Source organism: Equus caballus, chromosome 6, assembly GCF_041296265.1.
Source record: "Equus caballus isolate H_3958 breed thoroughbred chromosome 6, TB-T2T, whole genome shotgun sequence".
Lineage (NCBI taxonomy): Eukaryota > Metazoa > Chordata > Mammalia > Perissodactyla > Equidae > Equus > Equus caballus.
Genome location: NC_091689.1, coordinates 60,517,462 through 60,543,342, shown reverse-complemented (window position 1 = coordinate 60,543,342; position 25,881 = coordinate 60,517,462). Strand labels below are relative to the sequence as shown.

Below are 25,881 nucleotides of genomic sequence, written 5' to 3'. Positions count from 1 at the left end.
AATTCTCTATATTTGATGGAGGGAAGAATAACAAATCTTAAAGAGAAACTGTTCCCCAAGTAACAAATTGTAAAAGAAAGAAAAAATTATCATATGATGTATGATACAGGTAATATTGACCACATAGTTGTTTTTCAGTAAATGCAGGAGCATATTTCATGTAACAGGGTTTTTTGTATAGATTCTCAAAGCATAATTTACAGGCATTTCTGTGGGAAACCAAGCTAAGATAGCCTAAGTAGTATTCAAGAACATGGATTCTCACATTTGGCCACATATTGCAATCATGTAGGAAATTTTTTAAATTATTGATGTTTAGAAATTCTGTAGATTTGCCTAGATGTCTGATTTAATTAGTATGAAGAGTGGCCTGGGACTTGGAATTCTTAAAGAACGTTTATTTAGAAGGTGGGTGGGGGCTCAGTTTCCTTAACTGTAAAATGTGGATAACAATAGTGCTTAGTATTATAGAGTTGTCGTGTAAGGGTAAAAGGAGTTCTGGCATATATTATTATTATTACTGCTATTACTATTAGCATTATTACTGTTGACCCTACTTCTCCTACCATCCGCCATAAATTATAGTACCAATTTGCACAAAATTATTATTAACCATTTTGAATTCGCTTAAATCGCAGATGAACTTAATTTAACACCTCTTGGATCATTCGGAGCCAATTCAGAATCTTGCAAATTCTCAGAGTCGTCATGGTTATATTAACAGCTCTTCTCAAAGGGCTGATATGGACTGATAGAGGATTTTAACATAGAATATTGTTAGTGTCTGCAAGATCAATATTCAAAACTAGAAAAGAGCTTAACTTAGTATAAGACATATAGAAAAGAAATTGGAACCACTGAGACTCATCTATTAGGACAGGGATGTCAATAAACATGGGTGACTTACAAAGCTCCAAAGAGCTCTGAACACAACTTTTTACCCTGCCATGTGCTTTATTCATAAATATGAATTCTTCAATGAGAATTCATTTCTTTGCATTAAACCATGCTGAAGATAGGAAAAGGAAAAGGAAACTGTAAGTGAGAATTTGACCCCAAATAAAGGCAGTGTGAATCTAGAACGTTTGCTAGAGATGGGCCACAGATTTGGCTCTGAGCTTTGTCAGTCCACACAAACAGGGAAAAGGCTTGGTTAAATCATTTACATGGTCCCTAGTATATACCAAATAAATCAGCATCTCAGGAACTGAGACCTGGGGATCGGTATTTTTAAAAGACCCTCAGGTGGTCTCAATGTGCATCCTCTTGTGAACCTTTGGCAGAAACACCAAAACTATTGTTCTAAAGAAACAGAAAAATACCTGGTACTTGAGAAAATCTATATCTCATGAATTCCCACATATATCTTCATTTTAAATGTTCAGGAATGATAATATCAATATTTGAGTGTGAACTTCTTTATCACGTTGATTTTCTTCCAGACTTTAGAGAACAGAACAAGTATCTTTCATGCTAGATGATCTCTAGAGAAGATAAGATATTAAGAGCAGGATGAAAAGGAAATGGTGTGAACACAGACAATATTTTGGTCACGTTATATATAGCTTTTCCTTAAGACACAATAGTAATTTACTGAAGGCAAAACTATTGTGTTCTGACCCCTACCTAGTCAACTGCATCACTAGAGAGCAGAAGCTGCTAAAACAATGATATAACTCTAGCTTTCAAGAGGTAAAAGAATTAACAAACAGATGTGCATTATAAAACAGAAAAGCATAATTTGGAGGGGAGGTTGATATTTCAGAAAAAGTTAATCATAAAATGCAAAGCTGAGATAATTTGATATTGTTTCGTTCTTTTTCTTTTTTCAGATTTTTTACCCTTCTTGAAAAGTCTTTTATGCAACCCAATTTACATGCTTTTCATACTAATAAGTGTGATCCAGTTCAATGCATTTGTTAATATGATCTCCTTCATGCCGAAATATCTGGAACAACAATATGGAAAATCATCTTCGGATGCAATCTTTTTAATTGGTATGTTTGTTCTTTGCCGATTAGCAGCTCACTTTTTCCCATGAAATGGTGAACAGTGTAACGATGGGTCCAGGAAACTCCTAAATTGAAATCTGTTAGAATATTTTTGTCTCTGGTTCATTTCCCCTTTCTGCTCTCCAGTGAAATCAAGAAAAGGTAAGGAAGGGAGGAAGCCAGGCAGTCCTGGCTTTCTTCTCCTTTTTGCTCTCTCTTTAGTCAGAACGTAAATTCAAAATACTTGTGGGAATTTTGGGGAATGCACAAATTAGATACAATTTTCATATAGGCAATCCATTAGTGTAAAAAGGGAGACAGGGTTACCTCGCTAGGAGTCCACATTTTACTACCGGATTTTACTTTTGGCTCCAATTCATGAATTCCATGTTCCTTCTAACTTAGTTCCCTGGTCCCCCTGGTGGTTTGAGGCGTCTCTGCAGCCCATACATTCTGATTTTCCTGTGACCACACTAACCCCTACCCTGATCTTTTTACTGTTTTGAAAAGTGAATTTCCAGGCTACCTGCATCCCCATCACGTAGAGTGTTAAAATTCAGGTACCTGGGGCTCACCTCAGACATACTAAATCAGACTCTTTCGTATGGGGCACTGGAATGGATTTTTAACAAGCTGTGCCAAGAATGTAATTCCATGAGCAGACCCTGGCATTGTGAGAATGCAGTCTAGGGCTGTCTTTTCCTTTTTCTTCTTTTCTCCTTTCTTGGGGGGTGCCTTGGGGGAGGGAGAGTGCTGGTCAGTAGCAGCAAGACATAAAATTAAATACCCTTGACAATCACAGGCTCAGCAAAATGACCCTCTAAATTACCTTGAGCTGGGTCAAATTTTTAACAACCAGAGTAGGAATAAAGACCTGCAAAATCATATAAATCACAAATCATACACATAATCTCACTCCAAAGAATGGGAAGCAAAAATTACTGGTCAACTTTGACTTGTCACTCCTACCTGGATCCTAAGAAAAGGGATATAAATGTGACCTTTGCCTATATGAAATTTACAATCTACTGTAATTACTTAAATGGACAATAATGATAACAGGCTTCCAAAATATACTTCGATGTTGTGGGGCATTTTAAAATCTCTCTGTGTGTAGTATGTAACTAAGTGGGGACAAAATTAAATCAACTTTCTTCATTGTGAGTTGGACCTCAATGGTTTCTTATGTAATACATATTAGATAAAAAAGATATCATATTTTTTCCTTCACTAAATCACTTTGTAAATACTATTTTACTTGCATTTACAGGTATTTATAACTTACCTCCAATATGCATTGGATATATAGTTGGTGGTTTAATTATGAAGAAGTTCAAGATTACTGTCAAACAAGCTGCCCACATAGGATGCTGGTTTTCTTTAATTGAGTATCTTCTCTATTACTTGTGTTTTCTCATGATCTGTGATAACTCTCCAGTTGCTGGCGTAACCACCTCTTATGAAGGGTATGTTGTTTTCTAACGGATGTTATACTCTTTCAACAGTTAATAACATATGTTCTCCAATGATTATCCATGACCAGATCATTTTCTAATTGGAATTAATGGCAGTAATCTGTAGTCTTTCTTCATCTTTCCTCCATCTGTCAATCATAACCCAATCCATGCAGGTTCTAGGCTTATTAAAGAGGTTGGGAACATCTCAGAAGGTTAGTGAGTTTATGAAGGTGTGTGTGTGAGTGTTTGGCTTTGTGATATCCTAGTAGATATTAAAGTGGATATCAAAGGAACTACCTATAGTTTTAGGTTGTATTAGGATATGTTATCCATATATTTTATCCTCTCATAAATGAGTCAAATTAAGAGTTGACTATACAGTCTCAATCATCTTTATATGTTTCCACAATGGGCTTAAATTTAGCCTAACTGAATCCTAATACATGGCATATTAATTCGTATGTAAATTCATATATTTCATTTGTATAATCATGTCTTATCATTTAATAGTTTTAGATTTGTATTTTGAGGTTATCTGGGTTTGTAGGCAGGCTTTACATAGTGATGTGAATTTTTAAAATTCATTCGGAGGACATATTTAGATAAGGGAGTAATCCGTTAAAATGAAATGAAGGGCATCCTAACACGTTTCCTTTAACATTTTCAAGCAATATAAGATTTGAATAATTTTAAATATAAAATCATAAAGTAATTTTGTATATTAACTGATTTGTCTTGCAAGTTCCATTTAAAATAGGTATTATTATTTCCATTTTACAGATGAAGAAATTAAGATTCAGAGGGATTAAATGACAAAGGGAGTTCATGGCAAACTTCTTCAATTTCATTAATATAGGAACACAGAATTTAAAACTGGAAAAATCTTAAAGATTATTTCCATTTCCAATTATTCCAATTCCTAGAGCAAGTGTGTAAAAAGGCAATTTATAATCTAGTCATGGAGTTAGGACTTTAATTCAGTCTCTAGACCCCCATGCTAGTGCTCTTTCAATCACCTTACACAGAGCACAAGAAAATCCTCTGTTGCTAGACACTTTTTAAAAACCTTTTCTTCCCAGCTTTATTGAGATATAATTGACATAAGACATTGTGTAAGTTTAAGGTGTACAGCCTAATGATTCGATACACTTTATATTTTGAAATGATACATGTCTATGACCTCACATATTTACAATTTTTTGTGTGTGGTAACTTTTAAGATCTACACTCTTAGCAACTTAAAATATACAGTCTTGTTAACTATAGTCACTATGATGCACGTTAGAGCCCCAGAACTTATTCGTCTTGTAACTTGAAGTTTGTACCCTTTGACCACCTTCACCCATTCCTCCCCACCCCCACCTCCCCAGCAACCGCCAATCTATTGTCTGTTTCTGAGTTCTGGTTTTTAGATTCCACAAACAAGTGAGATTATATAGTATTTGTCTTTCCCTTTCTGACTTATTTCATTCAGTGTAATGCCCTCAAGTTTCATCCATGTTGTCACAAATAGTAGGATTTCCTTTTTTCTATGGCTGAGTAATATTGCATTGTACGTATATATATATATATATATATATATATATATATATGTCTCCATGTCTTGACTGTTGTGAATAATGCTGCAATAAAGTCGGAGGTGCAAATATCTCTTTCAGTAAGTGATGTCATTTCCTCCAAATCTATACCCACAAGTGTGATTGCTGGATCATATGGTAGTTCTATTTTTAGTTTTTGAGGAGCCTCCATACTGTTTTCCATAGTGGCTGCACCAATTTACATTCCCAGCAACAGTGTACAAGAGTTGCTACAAACTCACCAGCACTAGCCTTTTTTATAAGAACCACCCCCCACACACTTTTTCTTGTTCTTAGCTCTTTACTACGTTGCCTCATTTAATCTTTACAGAAATAGTGCTAGAATTATTTCCATTTTTTTTTTTAAGGAAGATTGGCCATGAGGTAACATCCATTGCCAATCTTCCTCTTTTTGCTTGAGGAAGAGTGTTTCCAAGCTAACGTCTGTGCCAATCTTCCTCTATTTTATGTGGGATGCCACCACAGTGTGGCTTGACAAGCAGTGCTAGGTCTGCACCCGGGATCCGAACCCATGAACCCCAGGCCACTGAAGTGGAGAGCGCAAACTTAACAACTATGCCACTGGGCCGGCCCCATCTCCATTTTATAGAAGAGGAAACTAAGGTTCAGGGAGTAACAGTGCATGAGCAAGAGATGTCAAATTTTAATTTGGCAACTAGACTCCAGGGTCAGAGCTGTTAACCATTTTAAAACTGCTTGTCATTTCCACTGGACAAAGGTTTTGCCTTTGTTCACGATCATTAATGATTTTTCCCCCCTCTCTTTTTTTTTCCAGTTTTATTGAGGCATAATCAACTAATGAAATTGTAAGATTTTAAAGTCTGTGTTATGATGACTTGATATATGTATACATTGTGAAAGGATTTCTCCCATCTAGTTAATTAACACATCCATCACCTCTCATATTTACCTGTTTGGTTTTTTTTGGTGGAAACATTTAGGTTCTACTCTCTTAGCGAGTTTCAATAATACTATAAACTGTTATCAACTATAGTCACCATTTTATACGTTACACCCTCAGGCCTTACTCTTCTTATAACTGAAGATTTGTACTCTTTTACCAACCTCTCCTTATTTCCGCCACTTCCGGGTCCTGGCAATCACTTTTTTACCCTGTTTCCACAAACTTGACTTTTTATTTAGATTTCACATATAAGTTACACCATGCAGTATTTGTACTTGTCTGGCGTCTTATTTCATTTAGCATAATGCCCTCATTTAGCATATTGTCACAAATGGCAGGATTTCCTTCTCTCTCGAGGCTGAATTGTATTCCATATTGCAGAATATATATCATATCTTCTTTATCCATTCATCCATTCATGGACACTTATGTTGTTTCTATGTCTTGGCTATTGTGAACAATGCTGCAATGAAGATGGGGGTGCAGATAGCTCTTCGATAGCTTGTTTTCATTTACTTTGGATATATACTCAGAAGTGGGATTGCTGGATCATGTGATAGTTCTATGTTCAATTTCTTGAGGAGCCTCCATACTGTTTTCCTTAGTGGCTGCACCAATTCACATTCCCCTCCACAGTGCACAAGGGTGACCTTTTCTCCTCATTCTCGCCAGCATTTATCTCTTGCTTTTTGATAATAGACATCCTAACAGGTGTAAGATGAGATCTCATTGTGGTTTTGATTTACATTTCCCTGATGATTAGTGATGTTGAACGTCTTTTCATTTACCTGTTGGCCATTTGTATGTCTTCCTTGGAAAAACGTTTATTCAGTTCCTCAGCCCATTTTTAAATCAGATTATTTGTTGTTTTTGCTCTTGAGTTGTGTGAGTTCTTTATATATTTTAGATATTAACCAACCCCTTATCAGATATATAGTTTAGAAATATCTTCTCCCATTCAGTAGGTTGCCTTTTCATTGTGTTGACTGTTTCCCTGGCTGTAGAGAAACTTTTAAGTTTGATATAGTCCCACTTGTTTGTCTTTGTTTTGGTTACTTGTACTTTTATTGTCAAATCCTAAAAATCATCACCAACACCAACATCATGGATCTCACTTGCTATGTTTTCTTCTAGGAGTTTTACGGTTTCAGGTCTTAAATCTAAATCTTAATCCATTTGAGTTGATTTTTGTGTATGGTGTAAGATAGGGATCCAATTTTGTTCTTTGCATGTGACTGTCCAGTTTTCCCATCATTATTTATGAAGAGACTATCCTAACCCCACTGCATATTCTTGGCTTTTTTGTTGTAAATTAATGGACCATATATGCATGGGTTTATTTCTGGGCTTTCTATTTTGTTCTGTCGATCTATGTGACCGTTTCTGTGCCAATACCATGCTGTTTTGATTACAATAGCTTGTAATACAGTTTGAAATCAGGAAGTGTGATGTCTACAGCTTTATTCTTCTTTCTCAAGGTTGCTTTGACTACCTGACTATTCAGGATCTTTTGTGGCTGCAAGATGGGCTCTATGGCTGCCCAGATTCTCTGGCCAGGCCTCCTGGATGGACGGGACTGGAGGCTAAGCACCTCAGTTGGGCAGGGCTGCAAATTTACTTCTCTGCTCTGCTGAGGCAGTAGAACAGGCTCCACGGCCAGTATGTGTTGATTGGGGACCCAAATCTGGCAGAATTGCCAACCCAGCTACTTGACCAGACAAGGCCACTTGACCTCTTGGCTCTGTAGAGCGTCAGAGCCACTAGCTGGATCTCTACTTGGGCCCTGCTGCAAGAATGCAGTCTGCCAAGATCCGAGTGCTAGTTTCTCTAGCCCCACCTCCCTTCTCCTTCTCTATCTGATACCCAGTGGAGGAGCCCTGCAGATTCTCCCTGTGATCACCATGTGGCTAGATCGAATGGGCCTCCTGGGAAGCATCCCACAATGCTGGGGGAGCTGGATGCCCACCTTGGGCTTTCTTTTTCCACTGGAGAAATCATAGGCCCAGGGGGTGCCTCTTGGTGGGTGCTATGCTGACCTGGGAGAGGGGTAATTTGGTCAGAGTGTAACTGCTCCTCTTACACTTCTAATGTGGTCCTTCTTGAACTCCACGGTCCAGGGGAGTGCTTCAGCCTCACCCCTAGGTTCCAGGATTCTGACAGTGGTGACTTGTCTATGGATAGCTGGTAATTGGTCTTCTTGTGAGGGGACTGAAGTCAGAAACAACGTATGTCACCATTTTGATCACCACTGGACACTTTTTATACTAGAAGAATGTATTTGTTTACTCAGTTAGTTATGTTTCTGGAGCTAAATGTATTGTCTACGATATAAATTGAGCTTACAGATTTTGATCTCCAAGTGAACCTTTGAGATTGTTTTTATAAAATATGATCTCTCTTGTTACTTTCCACCATATGGATCAACCACAGGGATTAGGTCATCTTTATTTTTGAGTTCTAATAATACCTGGAAAAATGCCTCCCATGTGGCAGGCCCTTGATTAATGTTTGTTTATTGGCTATTTGTTTATCTGAAATAAATCATTGAAAAAGTGGTTATGTGACCACCAAAGCAGGTATCTTTTATGCCAAGCTATAGTACCCAGGCCACACGTGGATGGTTGGAAGATTTCTGTTTTTATTTTGGGGAGCAGAGGAAATATAGTTGCAAGTTGAGGTGAAAAGAAGAAAAAGAAAATGCTCTATTAGTCTTTCATTGTCCATGGCATTATTTTAAACCATTTCAGAACACATCAAGATTTATACGTGGAAAATATCCTTACTGGCTGCAACATGAATTGCAACTGTCCAACTAAAATATGGGACCCTGTGTGTGGAGAAAATGGTTTGTCGTATATGTCGGCTTGTCTTGCTGGCTGTGAGACATCTGTCGGAACAGGAATAGACATGGTAACACATCCTCTTCTTTTTTACGGAAATTATGTGTTATGCACCTTATTGGCACTTTCTAACTATGAACTGGGCCTACATTTGATAAAAGTAAAATTAAAGATTTTCCTCAAAATCAAATTATCTTTTTTGTGGAAAAAATAAGTTACTTTCTATATGCTCACTTGATTTACCTTTTATTTCCTAGATCTTATTTCTTAAACCTTCACAGTGTCTGAGCACTGATCTTTAATTTCATAACAGTTGACATTATTACTTTGATAATTTGTTTTACAAATACTCTGGACTGAAATATTTTTATCACTGAGATAGAGTTCGCAGTTTGGGTCTCAATTATTCAGCTAATTGCATTGCTGGGGTTTGTTTCCTTTTTTTCCTGTGTATTGGTATGTACATGCTTTCGTGCTTTTCACTTTCTGACAACTTTTTAAGAAGATGGAATTATGCATGTTTTCTTGCCTAAAAAAGTCACAACACATAACGTCGATTGGTGATCAAAATAAAATATAAATTTTGATTCTTCTTAAAACCTGGAACAAATAAGAATTCAAAAAGGGTTAGCTTTGCTCTATTTTTGAAATAAACTATATTTTTTTAAACAAAGCTTTATTTGTAAATATCTAAATATTTCAACTGAGCATTCTGAAACAAATTTTGTTTGTCATACTTAGTGTTGTGGCAAATCAGCGTATGTTTTAAGAAAGCATAACTGTAGGCTGGCTGAGCTATTGCAAATTTATGCCATACAGTTAAAAAGAAATGCCATTTTTCTGAAGCCACTCTTCTGTGTTTTATTTTGTGCTATAATCCTGGGAGACAGCCTAAAGGAGGTGAGAACAAAGTGAATAAACAGTCTCCATCTTAATCTAATTGGCTATGTAGAAAATATTTGAGATCTGTGTTAAAATTTGCCTTTCTTAAATAGGGTAATATATATATTTTTTGACAGGTGTTCCAAAATTGTAGCTGCATTGGGACATCAGGAAATTCATCTGCAGTTCTTGGGCTGTGTGACAAAGGACATGACTGTTCCCTGATGCTCCAATACTTTTTAATCCTATCCATGACCAGTAGTTTCATTTATTCTTTATCCGCCATACCTGGATATATGGTTCTCCTGAGGTATGAGAATTATTTTCTGTAGATTTGTCTGTTAGATTCTCTATTAGATTCTTTTCTGGTCATTTATTAAGGGAGCTTTTTCTAAGAAAGCCACTTGGAGTCCATAGTATCTAAGAATTCATGCTCTAATATATTATTTAAGAGTTTCACTTTAGGCATTGTTGAGTTTTACAAAATTTTAAAGTTAGCAATATCAATGTTCATCTGTTGGCATTTCCCTCTGTATCTGTCCTTCCTTATTTCTTAGAGTTAAATTAGTGAACCACTCATTGTTTAACACAAGAAGAGACACGTTTATATTTTGGGGTAAACCATATGAAATAGTCATTCTGATAGGTAGAGTGACTGCCCAGCAGTCATTTCCTATGGTCCGACCTAGCCAACAGCAGAGTGTAAACCTGTCAGAAGCCCCAGTTGCACCAATTATTCTCTACAGGGCATCAGGCAGGTCATTTGGTCTTTCTGAGTTCCGTTTTTCTTTAATAACACATGGCCATAATATGGGGCCGGCTGGGTGGCTTAGTGGATAAGTTTGCATGCTCTGCTTCGGCAGCCCGGGGTTCCCAGTTTCAGATGCCGGGCACGGACCCAACACTGCTCAAAAAACCGTGCTCTGGAGGCATCTCACATAAAAGAGAGAAGATTGGCACAGATGTTAGCTCAGGGCCAGTATTCCTCACACACACACACACACACACAAAATGTGGAAATTATGAAATACATTTAAAAAATGGGCATAAGAATAAAGGCTCGACTCTCTTACACAAATTTGTGAGACATAAATGATGAAGGGCTTTCTAAAGCTAGGAAACTTCAGAACTAGAATTCAAAGTTAGGTATATCACACATGTGTCTTTCAATTACAGCATTCTTCATGCCCGGTAAAAAATCTTATATGTCTAATAAACACAGTTTGCATTTTTTTTCTTTTCTTTGACTTTTATTGGAACTCAGAAGCAGAGTTAAGTTAATCATAATTCTTGGTTCATGGTACAATACCATCATATGTTGGGGTAAGGTTTCTCTCTTGTTTTACTTCATTTTTACTTTTTTTCATTCCATTTCCCACTTCCTATCACCATAGGCACTCACATTAATGTGATATATATATGTTCTCATACATGTGTTTTCCTTTGTAAAATATTAAGAGTTTTCTGTGTATGTGTTTTTATATTCACACAGATGATGTCCTGCTATAAGTCTTGTTTTGGTTCATGAGGCACATGCATACATAAATCCACCAAGTACTGCTAGTATTTTTGAGTTATACATCACTGCATGGGAATTCCTACCTCCTTATAGTCTCACTAACACTTGGAATTATCTAACTTTCTGACTTTGACTATTCCAATGGGTGTAAAATGTTAGCTCAATTATTTTTTTTCCCTGAGGAAGATTAGCCCTGAGCTAACATCTGTGCCAATCTTCCTCCATTTTATTTATACATGGGTTGCCACCACAGAATGGCTGATGAGAGGTGTAGGTCCATGCCTGGGATCCAAACCTGTGAACCTGGGCCACTGAAGTGGAGCATGCCAAACTTAACCACTACGCCACAGGGCCGGCCCCTCAATGATGTTGTCATATGTGATTTCCTGGTTCAGTGAGTCTAAGCATCTCTGAAAACATTTTTTCTAGCTCTCTGGGCTTCTGCTTCACAATGGTTATTCATTTTCTTTGCCCATTTTCCATTATATTTCCTATGTTTTTCTTGGTGACTTTGATAACTACTGTCTAAATTATAGACATTAATGTAATATTGTTAACATGATGCAATTATCTTCTCCCAGGCTCTCAGTTTTCTTTTAATTTTTCCACAGTATCTTGTATGAAATTAAATCCTAAATTTTGTTGCACTGAAACATAATGTTCTCGCCTTAGGGTTCATGTCTTGAGGGGTGACATTTAAAAAGTGTTTCCGCATTTCTGACTTATAAAATTATTCCCCTAAATTTTATCCTACTAGCTTCACAGCTTTACCTTTTACATATAGGTCTTTAAACCATTGCAAGTCTATCTTTACATGTGGTGCAAGAGAGATGGACGTTCAGTGTTATTTTTCTTCATATAATAGTTTTCCCAACATCGTAGCATAAATAAGAGGTCCTTTCTTTGATTTGTGCTGCCACCTTTATCACATCTCAGGCTTTTAATATAACATGCGTTTAATTATGTTGAAATATAATATTTTCAATCTTATTCTGTTCCACAGTTTTATTTGTCTGTTCTTATACCGGTGCCATAATGATTTTATTACTTGACATTGCATGTGTTAATATGTCACATGGTAACTCTTCCTCACCCACCCAGCACTGTCACCTCTACTCCTCCTTTATTCTTTTCTTCCAAAATTGATTTAGCTCTTGATGCGTGAATCTTTACACTCACATATGAATTTTGGTTGAGTTTATGTAGATTCTATAGATTAATTGGAGAAAATCTGACATCAAATATTTGTAAACATTAGATATCTTTCCATTTATTTAAATCTTTTATAAATACTATACACACACACACACATATATGCATACATACAAAGTGGCACCATTTACAATTACAAATATATAAGTATCCAGATACATCCATCCATCCATAGATATGTATATTTATGATTGTAAGTGGTACTATTCTCTCTTGTATTTTCTAGTTGGTTATTGTTGGTTAGAGGAATGCTGTTATCTTTTTAAAGTTTACTTTTTAATCCAGCAACTTTTCTTATTTGTTTTAACAATTTGCTGATTTTATTAGGTTTTCTCTGTAGAAATACATGCAAATATGGAGAGTTTTATCTCTTCACTTCCAAATCTTAGGCTTTTAAAATTTTTTATAACACCAACTTGGACCTCCAAAACTGTATTAAACTGGAGCGGTCATAGTGAGTTTTTTTTCTTTTTTAATCTTAGTGGAAACCATGTAACATTTTTTCATTAAGTATGATGCTTGCTGTAGTTGTTTAATATATAGTTTTCATCTAGTTTCTGAGTTTTTAATAATAAAATAGATATTAAACATTATTAAATATATTTTTATGCATCTATGAAAACATAAATACATAATTTTTCTACTCAGTACTTTAGTGTAGTGAAATAAAGTGATAGATTTTTTATGTTGAACCGTTTGCATATCTGAGAAAAACCTTACTTAATCACAATACATTTTTGGATATGATTTGATTTGTTTAAATAATACTTTATTGAAAATTGTTATTTCTATATTGATATGTAAAATAGACCTATTATTTTCTATTCTTTTCTGTTTTGGAATCATTCTAGGACCACAAAATGAATTGGTAAATTTTCTATTTTTTAATTTCTAGAATTACTTGCATTAAATATCTGTTGAAACTTTTATAAATTCACCTGTAAAACTCTTCGTACTTTGTACTCATTTGGACAGTGATATTTTATTTCCACTTATTTAGTATTAGTGTCTATGCACATTTTCTATTTCTGTCTTCACCTGTTTTGTGCTTGCTGGTTTACAAGTATTTATAATATTCCTTTGTCATTCTGATATTCTTTGATGTATCTGAAAGATTTTCCATTTTTTTCTGTGTTTTGTTTATTTACACCTTCTTTATTTTTTCTTGATCATTGTTGCCAAAGGCTTGTCTGCTTTCTTTTTCTTTTTCAAAAACTCAGTTTTTGGTTTCATTTGTCTTTATTTAATGTATTTCTGCTCTTTTTAAAATTTTTTTTGCTTTTGGACTTGCTCTGTTGTTCTTTATCCAACTATTTGAGCTTAAAACTTAGATCATTTGTTCATTTTGATTAATGTATATCAAACCATACATTTACTTCCAAGTATTGCTTTAGCTATCCCTCAACTAGTATTTTCTGTGAAGTTTATTTCTAACTATTATGCAATTTCTTTTAACATTTGCCTACCAAAGCAAAATTTATTTAGTAGTGTGTTATATAATTTTCATATCTATGAGATCTTTCTATAAATATCCTTTTATTATTATTATTTCATTTTTTTTGAGGAAGGTTAGCCCTGAGCTAACATCTGCCAGCAATCCTCCTCTTTCTGCTGAGGAAGACTGGCCTTGAGCCAACATCTGTGCCAATCTTCTATTTAATGTGGGACGCCCACCACAGCATGGCTCAACAAGTGGCACACAGGTCCACACCCGGGACTCGAACTGGTGAACCCCAGGCCACCAAAGCAGAGCGCGTGAACTTAACCACTGTGCCATCAGGATGGTCCCTATTGTTATTTCATTTTTATGTTCAGAGAACATAATCTAAAAGATATGGGGTTTTGGGAGAAATATAGAGGCTTTCTTATGCGCCTAGTGCATGGTCAATTTTTGAGTGTTCTGTGTGTTTCTGAAAAGAATGTTTAACTTCTGCGTTTTGGATATGTAGTTCCCATATCTCTTGGACTGAAGTAAATCAGTATCTAAATTTTATATAAATTTATACTGATCTTTTTGTCTGCTAAATCCTTCAGTTTTTCAGAGATGGGTGTTAAAATCTCTAGAAATTACTGATGTATTGCTCCATGTAATGTTGTCAGTTTTTTAATTTATGTATTTGGAGGCTATATTGTAGAATGAAAATGTGCCTTGGATCATTATACTTCTATTTTTAGCTGCACTTAGTTTTCTTCTTTATCTCTTAGTCATTTCTTTCAGAGAATTCTATTTTCTTTCTCACTACAATTGTAATTCTAGCTTTCTTTTCATTCATTGTTATATCTTTTTCCTTCCCTTTATTTTCAATCTTCAGTCTTTCATTTCACTTCATAGGTAATTTGGTAGGTCTGATTTTATAATCTGAGATTGATGCATTTAACCCATTTATATTTATTGTAATTATCATGACAAGCCTCTTTTTGCCATTTAATTTCATATGTTTTATTTATTTAACTTTATTTTTGCTTCCTTTTTATATTTTTATTTTTCATTGTATATATTGGATTTTCTTATGCTATTTTGAAAATTTTCTTTTTCAAGTGGTTAACCTGATTATTGAAATTCTTATGTACATTTATGTTTTGCTAACCAATTTCAAAACTTTCCAGTAATAATATCCATTCCCTAATAAGACAAGTATTAATTATGCTCTCAGCTCTCTGCACGTCTTTACTCTCTTCCTCCATCTCTTGCCAAGATCATATTGTAGAGTTTAAGACCAGGTTTTTATGGATATTCTTATGCTTTTCTCTATTTTTGTGAAATCTCCATGGATCTCCTACCATGATGGTAGAGGGACACAACATCTCTGTTACTTTGCTACTTTTAAAGAACTATTTGAATTTCCCTCTATTTGAACTATTTGAATTTTAAAGAACTATATGAATTTTCCCATAATTTGCATTCTAATTTTTCTTTCCAATTCCTGGATTCTAGAAATTGATGTTATTATCAATGCCAATTAGTGATTGAGTTTGGGTAACAGTTTAAACTGTTTACAATTTCTTAGCTATTAGGATTTCATGCCTCTGTGAGATCATAAAGTGACATATTAGAGATAGAAAAGAAAGAAAAATTCCTCAGTAAAATTTCAATGCTCTATTTTCTGTATTAAATGGAAACTAGGGGACCAAGAGAGTTATGCTAGGTCTCCTGGCTTTGCTTACTTCCTTCTGAGTAAAATCGTTAACGCTGTCTATGTGCCAGATAGATAAGGTCCAGATCGACTGTGTCTCAGTCTATGAAGTTGTAGAGGTATTTGAATCCACTAAATACTTGTGCCAAGAAGGTGATATTTTTGCTAAAAATGTATTGTATCCTTTTGTGAAGTAAGCTGCTTTTGTTTTCTCAGCTTTGAGTTAATCGGGGAAGGAGGGGGAATACAGAGGAACTCTCAAAGTGAATTCTTTGAGGAGGTAGCCATGCTGATACTGAAGTGACTGAGACACAAAAAGGGCCATTGGGGAAGTGTGGTCTTCATTTATACTTATAGGAATGTTGGACAACAGTGAAAAAGTGGGGGAATTTTTGCAGAGGATGGAGGAATCTGTCTGACTCTTGAAATAATACCAAGTCACTTAAAATATGTTTACTTTGAGGTATTTTTGTCACTTTCCTTTGAAAAATTTTATCTTTGGTCTCTTTCCTCCTTACATTTTCTTAGTAAATTCTTAGCTTTTCTGTATTTTGTTAATATAAATAATTTAAATACAGCTAGAGTTTCATTGTTCTAGTTTTAAGCTAAATGTTTGACTATTATAACCAAGAATTACTATTTCAATAAGGGGATACTAGGGTAGAAGTTTATTGATGTGAAGTATTTTCTCCTTTGATAACTTTCCGATAGAAATGAATGAGAAAAAAGTGATGTATAAAATACCAACGACCAGAAGTAGGGCTCCTATGAAGGCTACAAATGGGATAATTAGGCTGTGAATAACCAAGACTTGAGGATGCAAGAAAATTTTCTAATGCTCAGTGTGTTACTAGCACATAAACAGTCCTTTTAAGAAACTATGGTAGTTTCAAAATCTGTATTTTTACTTTATTTATGAATTTGTTTTTTAGGTGTATCAAGCCTGAAGAGAAGTCTCTTGGTGTAGGATTACATACATTTTGCACAAGAGTATTTGGTAAAAAGTTATTTTTCCCAACATCGTATCAGACTATTATCAAATTCTAAGTAAATGAAACCACTCTTTCAGAGTGACAGTCTAGCAAATATTCCTTCTGCTTGTAAACGGCACTTTGTAATTAGTTTGAGAATGAAGTACAAGAAGAGATGGAGAACTTCCCTCTTTTACTTGAAAAAGACCCATCTCACCTTAATTCCACTTTTCGTCTATTATAAGATTTGAAAAGGAAATGAACGGGAAATGCTTTGTTAAAATAAAATGTACATGTGATTGGCCCAAAACATTGCCAAAAAAATATAATCATTAGTTCAATGTTTTTTCCTAGCAATAATTTTTGGGTTGCATTTATCCATCAGATTAGTTATCCTCTATAATCTAGAAACTTTACAGTAAAACTAACTTCTGGTTTCTAAAAATAAAATTTAAAGCATTAGATTTATATTTTGTGAAACTTTATTCATTCTACTAACAGAGAAAATTGAAATGTTTCCAAACAAAACCATGTTCTTAATTCTTACCTTGTTGATGGATTTTTTCCTTTCCTTTTTGTTGTAGCTGGGATTCCTGCACCTATATATTTTGGAGCTTTAGTGGACTCCACATGTTTACATTGGGGAACTTTGAAATGTGGTGAGTCAGGGGCATGCAGGATATATGATTCCACCAACTTCAGGTAAAGATAATAATGTTTTAAAAAATTGCTTTCTAAGCGTAGTCTGTGCAAAAAAATGGCACCATTTCTGTCTAACAATTTCTTTATCAAGTGACTAGATTACTTTTGGCTTTGTTTCCAAAAGAGATACTAATACTGTATCTCCATTCACTATTTATATACTAGAATTTTATTTCCTCAATATTTTCAAACTACTTAATAAATATAAGCATGAAGACTTCCTTAACCTAGCTTTGCAAAATGTTGTTAAATTGATTGCCATCAGTACATTGAAAGTAATAGCTATACATAAGCTACCTATCTAAATTGCATTACTCTCTAAAGTATCTCCCTTTTTTCCTGCATCATCTCAGCATCTTACTAGACTGAATTCTTACTTCCTTTCACCATCCACCTCCGATCTTCAAAATTATATTTGTTCTCCCACATTAAATGTCACTGACACAATATTCTTCATGTCTCTTAAAGGCTTACTTTTTCTTAATATAGATCTGACTTTGAACAAAACTCATTTGGTAATCATAACCTGTTTTTGAACAAAACTTGTCCATTTTTCTCTTTCTATCTTCATGTTCTTTTTCATTAGGAGACCTGAATTTTGTTTAAATTTGTATTAACTTGTCATGGGGCAATAAGAAAAAACTCTTTCATTTACTAAAGAACAATTTAATATTGCAGGGGCTGGCCCGGTGGCATAGTGGTTATGTTTGCATGCTCCACTTTGTTGGCCTAGGGTTCATGGGTTTGGATCCTGGGCGTGGACCTACACACCACTCATCAAGCCATGCTGTGGTGGTGTCCTTCATAAAAACTAGAGGAAGATTGGCACAGATGTTAGCTCAAGGACAATCTCCCTCAAGCAAAAACGGATCGGCAATGGATGTTAGCTTGGGCCAATCTTCTTCACCAAAAAAACAAAAACAAAAACAAACCCAATTTAGCATTGTTTAAAACATTCTAAAGTCTTATCTTGATTATTAAAAAGATATATATCCAGAACTTTGAAGAGAGCAGACAACATAAGAGTCATGTTTTCATCAGCTCCTCTTTCCCCTAAAGTTTCACAGGGGCAATGTGAAGGTAGGACCAGGAACATATGTATGTGCAGTGGATTTGCATCACAGTAGAACAATCCTGAGGACCACTAGTGTAGGTTGGCCTCATCCTGCTGCTTGAATTCCTGCTGATAATAGCCTTAATTAAATACTAGTCCAGGCAAAATAATTATATTTGGTACCATCCTCTGTCAGTAAGATTAATTAGAGTGGTTGATGAAGTGTACTCATGAGAAAATTCACTGGAAGCTAATATAGTGTAGAAACAAGAGGTTGATATTGTTGGTAGACAATTCTCCATGGGTTCCTTGAACTTCTACATATCTTGTTAGCAGAACCTTCTTTTCTGGACTATCTTTTCAAAGGACTGTTTGAATAGTAAATGACCTTGGAAGATCTAGATGATGTTTCCCTCTGGTGCAGAGTTTGCTGTCCAGGATGATATCCCTCTGGGGTAAAGGTTGGCAAACTTGCTTGCAATCCATTTAAAAGACTGAGATTTTCTAAACTCAAGATTTCTTAGCTGTGACCTAAACACACTGTGTGCACAACAGCTACCTGGGTCTTCCTCTGTGTCACCCCTTTGGGACTTGAGGGTTAAGGAAAACCAACCTGAACATGAAGCTTGTGCTGATTGCTGTACTGTGAGTAAAAAAACTCATTTATCTCTGACCCAGGAGTCTTGTATCTTCTATCAGCATCCATTCAACTATGACAGACTAACCTGTTAGCTTAAAATCCAGGTAAAATCTAGGACCCTTTTACCATTCTTGAGAATGAAAATACTGATTAACTTTAAATTTTGCCAAAAATGTAAGGATGGTTACTTACATTTATTCCAATCTAATAGAAAGGGAGAAAAGAATTATGGAAAATTCAGTGGAAGTAAGAAATAGGAAAATAACAGCACACAAAATAAGTTGAAAAAATAAGCCTAAATATATCAAGTTTCACAATAAATGTAAACCAATTAAACTTACCTCTTAAAAGACAGTGACTTTCATATTGGAGCTTTCAAAATTTCAGCTATGTGTTGTTTACAAGAGACAGACTAAAAAATATAATGCAAAGAAAGGTCGAAGATAAAGGTCAGAAAAGATATACCGGGCAGGTATTAAATCAAGCTTCTGTGGTTATATTAATGATTGTAAGACAAGCTAGAATTTAAAGAGAAAAGGATTAAGAGTTAAAGAAGGATATTACTTATTAATAAAAGAAACACTTTACCAAGAATATATAACAATCATGAACCCATATAAATTTATCAACATAACCTAAAATATATATAACAAAAATTCACAAAATTATGAGAAGTCTACAGAGTGGAAAATTTCAGCACACTTCCCTAACAAATATAAAATACAGACAAAAGAATTAGTGAGGATACAGAAAATTTGAACCACCAAACTGTAAAAGAGTTATCTAATAGATGTATAGCAATTTTTTTTTAACACAACCAACAGAATATATATTCTTCTCCAGCCTATAATAAACATTTATAACAATTGGCCAGGCCGTATGCCACAAAGAAAGCTTTAAAAAATGCAAAGTGTTAATACCATATAACCTATTTCATGTCCACAATGCAATGGAATTAGGAATCTATGATAAAATATTGCCCCAGCCACACATGTTTGGAATTACCCATGGATCAAAGAATAAATTATAGTAAAAATAATTAAGTAACTAGAACCTGGTGTTAATGAAAGCACTGAGTAGGAAAACTTATGAGACGAAGCCAAACCAGTACTCAAAGGAATATTTAGAACTTTAAATGTATACATGTTTTTTTAAAAGACTGAAAATTTACAAACTGAGAATTTAGAAAAAGAACAACATAGTGACTTCAAATAAAGTAGAACAATCTGATGAATGATTCAATAAGTTACATATTGATTTATTTTCTATCTCAAACAAGAACAATAGATATGATCCATTTTTAAAATTCCAAAGGGCCATTTCTAGTTTCAAAGACAATATGAACATCATCCTGGACATCCAGTTTTCCTGAACTAGGAATTGAACAAAACCAATGGAGAAACAAAGCTGAATTCAAAGGCTGAATGCAAAGGCTTTAAGCCTAGAAACGGGCAGTGGTTTCTGGGATATCAGCTTCCAAAGGGAAAATACAGTACTCATAGGTTCAGATTCAATGCTTTAGTCTTAATGTGGAGTAGAACACCCTTAGACTGGGTTGAGTAGTGTCTCTCAAAATTTCATGTCCACCTATAACCTCAGAATAGTTCTTTATTTTGGAGTAGGATCTTTGCAAATGGAATTAGTTAAATTAAGCTAAAATGAGGTCATACTGGATTAGAATGGGCCCCAAATCCAATCATTGGTGTCCTTATAAGAAGAGGCAAGGAGACCTAGAAGACACAGACATGCAGGGAGAAAGCCACGTGGTGATAGAAAGAGAGATCGCAGTGACGCATCTGCAAACCAAGGAATGCTAAGGATTGCTGAAAATTACCAGCAGCTAGGAAGAATTGAGGAGGGATTCTTTCCTGGAGCCTTCAGAGGAAGAGTGGCCCTGCCAACACCTTGATGTCAGATTTCTAGGCTCCAGGACTGTGAGAGAATGTATTTCTTTTGTGTTAAGCCTTCAAATTTGTGGTGGATTGTAGGAAACTAATACAAATCTCATTGTAAAGAGATTTAAAAAATGTTTTGCACATCATTGCTGTGTTAGTAAGGAGGGAATAAGACACAGACATATCCAAGAACTAGACCAAGTGATCTGCCCCCTCTGTGACTATTCCCAGTGTCACTATGAAAAATCACCCTTATAAGATAAGAACTAGATCTGGCCAAAGGGCCTGGGGGAACAGGGAAAAGTGAGGCAAAATTATTAGATTTAGAGGAACAAATATACAGAGCAAGAGAAGAAAACCAAAACAACTAACAACAAAAACAAGACACTCTGCAAACTAAAACTTAACAGCACATGAACAAATCCAATGGTAAAAAAAGATAAGCACATAAATTACCAATTGAGCTATGACTTCATTTCAAATTAAACTTAATTTAATGTAAGAGTCTAACAAGACTTTACAATAAGTATGCTTAATTAGCTCAATAGAATTAAAAATAGTAAATGAATGACATGATATCTATTAAAAATGAACAAGAAATTATGAAAAAAATTCAGAAATAAGAATATCAAAAAGAACTCTTGGAAATATTAGAGATTAAATGTATAGCATTGAGATAATAAAAGGATCCTAAATATGTAATAAATTTCAAGTCAACATAGTTCAAAAGAGAGTTGGTGAACTGGAAGAGAGTACAGAACAATTTATCTAGAATGTAAATCAATGATCTGAACTGATTAAACAGAAATGAACTGGGTCAGCCCTGGTGGCCTAGTGGTTAAGTTCTGCATGCTCAGCCTCAGCAGCCTGGTTTCAGACCTACACCACTTTTCTGTCAGTGTCCGTGCTGTGGCAGTGGCTCACATACAAAAAGAGGAAGACAGGCAGTGGATGTTAGCTCAGGGTTAATTTTCCACAGCAAAAAAAAAGAAAGAAAGAAAGAAAGAAAGAAAAGAAATGAACTACCTAAGTAATACTAAAGACCAAGTAACAAAACATATAACTCAGAAAATTTCTAGAAAAGAAAATGGAGGAAATGGCAGAGATAAATTAAAGAATTAATGCCTCAGAATTTCCTCAAACTTGAGACAGACATGAATTTTCAGATCAAAAGTGTGCTTCAAATGCCTCCTAGAATAAATATGAATACATATATCAGAATAAAATGAAAAACCTTCAAGGTAAAGAAAAAAAACGTTCAAGTTACCCACAGAAATAAACGGGTGGCTTACCCAGGAATGACAATTAGGTCAATAGTAGATAGGTCATCGGCAACACTGGATCCTAATATCTGTATAATCCTTGTTGCTTTGGGTTTGGGTTGAAACAAAAACACAGACCATAGAGCAAGAAATGGAAAATGTGACTACATATAAAACAAATAGGGAGCATGAGGAGCTCTCATTCATTGCTGGTAATGAATAAAGACTATTGAAGAGCACTTTTGGACAATATCTGCTAAGTTGCATACTCCAATACCCTTAGACATGTTTTAGAGGAACTCTTGCTCACATGTAAAAGGAGGTTTGTTGCAATATTGTTAATATTAGAAAAAATTTGAACAGCACAAGTGTCCAAAAAGAAACTGTATTAGTAAGTTGTGGTGTGTTCACACATTGGAATGTGGTGCAATATTTAAAAATAAGTGAAATAGAACTACATGTATAAACACAGTCTTAAAATGGTGGGCTAATACAGAAATTTTCAGAATAAAACATAGTATTATACCAATTATTTAAAATGTAAAAACATATAGTTGTATATATTATTAAGGTATTCATACACACTTTCTAAAATTTCAAAAATAAACTACAAATAGAAGTCATAAAATTCAACATAGTGTTAGATCTGGGATGGGTTGGAAGGTAATAGGATCATAATGGTGCACATAGGACTTAGATGTATTAGTATCTTCTTCTAAATTGGTCTGAAACAAAAATGCCAAATTTTAATCATTTAAAAAACTTAGATGGGGAGTACAAACATGTTTGTTAAAATTTTTTTTCCTGTATTCTTGAAATGTTTCATGATAAGAGACAATTTTAGAAGTAGGAAGATGAAACTAAAAAGCAGAAATTAATAAATACACTATAAATTATAAGGGTAATCAAAAAAATGAAAAGCTGTGTTTTTGAGAAGATTAAAATATAATAATAACAATATAGTCAAGCACTTCATAGCAATGTTTCAGTCAATGATTGACCACTTAGAGGATGATGGTCCCATAATATTAGTACCAAAAAGCCTGGGTGTCTAGTGGGCCACACCATCTAGGTTTGTTTAAGTACACTCTGTGATGTTTGCACAATAAGGAAATTGCCTAAAGACGCAGTTCTCAGGATGCATCCCCGTCGTTAAGTGATGCATGACTGTAATCTGGAAAAGCCAGTCAAGAAAGGAGGCACTTATAAACACTATTAAGAATGAAAAAGGGAACACAGTACAGATACTTAGGGATTCTAGATATAACAATTTGGAAACATTAAACAGTTTTCTGGACAAATATATATTACCAAATTTTAATACATAGAAAACATGAATTTTTTAAACTATTTAAAAATATGTATCAGTCAAAAATTCTCATCTTCCAAAGGCACGAAGTCTGGATGATTTTAAAGTGAGTTTTACAAACCTTCAATGAACTGATGATTCCTGTATTATACAAATTATTCCAAGAAATGGAACAAGAGGGAAAATGTCCCAATTCATTTTACAAAGCTAGTACAATCTTGATATTCGCATTAGACAAGTTCAATACAAGGGAAAAAGTATAGGCTGATTTCACTTATAAATGTACAGGCAAAAATTCTAAATAAAAAATTAACAAATTGAATTCAATAATGTATAAAAACTTAAGATTTATTTTAGGCATGCAAATTTGGTGCAATGTCAGAACAATCTATTAATGTAATACACCCTGTTAACACAATAAAGGGGGAAAAATCTTGGATATTTTGCTAACTATATGCAGGAAAATGATTTGGTGATATTTTATGCAGGTATAACTAAAGCTTTGAACAAACTCAGAAGAGAAGAGAAGAGGACTTGTTTAACTTGATTAATGTCATCTAAAAACCCACAAGAATAAATATCATAGTTAAAGATGGTTATTTGGAAGCCTTTGTATTAAATACTGGAATAAAACTGCTATCACTGTCAGCATTAAACTTAAGTTCCAGGTTCTCTTCAATGTAAAAATAACATAAAAATAGTCACAAAAGATTAGAAAAGAAGGAAACAAATTTGGGTTTTCTGAATGAAAAAATTCCAAAAAAAATTGTAACGAATTTTAGAATTAATAAGTGAGTTCAGCAAAGTTGCTTATATAAGATCAACAGGTGAAACAATTAGCTGTTGTTCTTATGGGAATAAAATATTAATAATTAAAGATATGCAAAACTAATTTGTACCCACCACGCTGTCTATGTAAGATTTAATATATTTTAACATTTTTTTTGCTAGGTATATTTACCTTGGATTGCCAGCAGCGCTAAGAGGCTCAAGCTATATTCCAGCCTTTTTGATCTTGGCTATTTTGAGGAAGCGTCGCCTACCTGGGGAAGAAGCCTCTTCAGGAACTGTGCTTGTAGAGGCGAAGGTTACGGGGAAGGAAAATGAGTGCAAAGATAGGCACCAAAATTCCAAAGTTTCAAATAATGATGAATGGAAAACTAAACTGTAAGGCTCTATTTTCTCATGCTTCTCAGAGTTGGAGAACACACTACAACTTGTCTTTAAAATCAATAGAGGTACTACAGGTAACTTTTTTCTTGTCTTTAAGAACCTCAAACAGTTTTTCTACTCAAGATAAAAAAAAGTTTCACTGATGGTATTTCTGAGGCATCAATGATCTCAATGTCCCTTGAGATCTGCCTCAGAGGGACATTATGACAACTCTCAAACCAGGATATTAAAGACAGCTTTATTTTTATGGGAAAACAGCCATTTCTCTTTTAACTCATGCTAAATAAGGGTATATTTCCCACATCTCCTTTTCCAAATGATTCCAAAACTTTTCTATTATGAAAATCTATTTAATTCCATTGAATTTCTCCTTTGATATTGGGGTTATTTAGAGACAAAATTCTCATCCTGCTTATGTGAACATTTAAGTATTTTATTCAAATTTATCACTTCCAGGTGAAAGAAGCCTACGTGTTCTATTCTATTTAGGAATTGTTATTTAACTCTTCCTATTCATTCCAGACATGACTGTTTCAAAATAGATTGCTCATTGATATGCCATCACTTGCTCTCAGTTCTTTCCCTGCTTTATTACTCATGTCATATATTTGCTCATTTTGTTCAGAGTACTGACAAACTTAATTAGGTTATTAAAAATCATGTAGAAAAGATCGTTGGAATTTTTTTTCAGCAATTCAAACCTGGCGACTAAGCTCTCTCTTAAAAACAAGTGTCCGGCCCGGTGGCATGGTGGTTAGGTTTGCGCACTCTACTTTGGCAGCCCGAGGCTCCTGGGCATGGACCTACACACTGCTCATCAAGCCACATTGTGATGGCATTCCACATATAAAATAGAGGAAGACTGGCACAAATGTTAGCTCAGGGCCAATCATCCTCACCAAAAATAAATAAATAAATAAATAAGTAAAAACAAGTGTCTGAGTCAAAGGATGAAAGGATAATATTAAAAAAAATTGGTCCTTAGAGGCTGTTTTTAATATTTATGCCTTCCGTGGTGTCCCAAGTTAGAAGACAAGCACTAATTTTCCATAAATCATCTCAAAGGGTGAAGCTTTTAAAAAGTAGCTTCCATTATGAAACTGAAGTTAATAAAATTCAGGATGCACATTTAAAACTAAATCTACTCATTTGTTATTTTGTAGCTTATGTATGCAATAAAAGAATGAAAGGGTTTTAGAGGTATAAGAGGCCTTACAGATAATCTGGAATTTGTGGTTTAAGAGAGTAGGATGAACAGCCATGTTTATCTACTCCTTATTCTCTCTCTTTATTCTCTCCACTGGAATGACAGTCAATACCTAAAAAAAATTACATAAA

The 25,881-nt window shown here is 34.6% G+C and overlaps 1 protein-coding gene across 51 annotated transcripts in view; it reads left to right on the top strand.

Annotated features, from left to right (window-relative positions):
- The window catches only part of SLCO1A2 (solute carrier organic anion transporter family member 1A2), a 117,994-nt gene extending 92,780 nt beyond the window's left edge, over positions 1-25,214 (top strand). For 50 of the 51 annotated variants that reach the window (XM_014740471.3, XM_070269107.1, XM_070269101.1 and 47 more), the window contains 7 exons: positions 1,833-1,997; positions 3,262-3,457; positions 8,698-8,860; positions 9,810-9,982; positions 16,470-16,534; positions 17,093-17,210; positions 24,322-25,214. In XM_014740471.3, the coding sequence (XP_014595957.1) occupies positions 1,833-1,997; positions 3,262-3,457; positions 8,698-8,860; positions 9,810-9,982; positions 16,470-16,534; positions 17,093-17,210; positions 24,322-24,541 (1,100 nt within the window). In that variant the 3' untranslated portion in view covers positions 24,542-25,214. 51 annotated transcript variants of the gene reach the window in all.
- Positions 25,215-25,881: the final 667 nt, after the last annotated feature.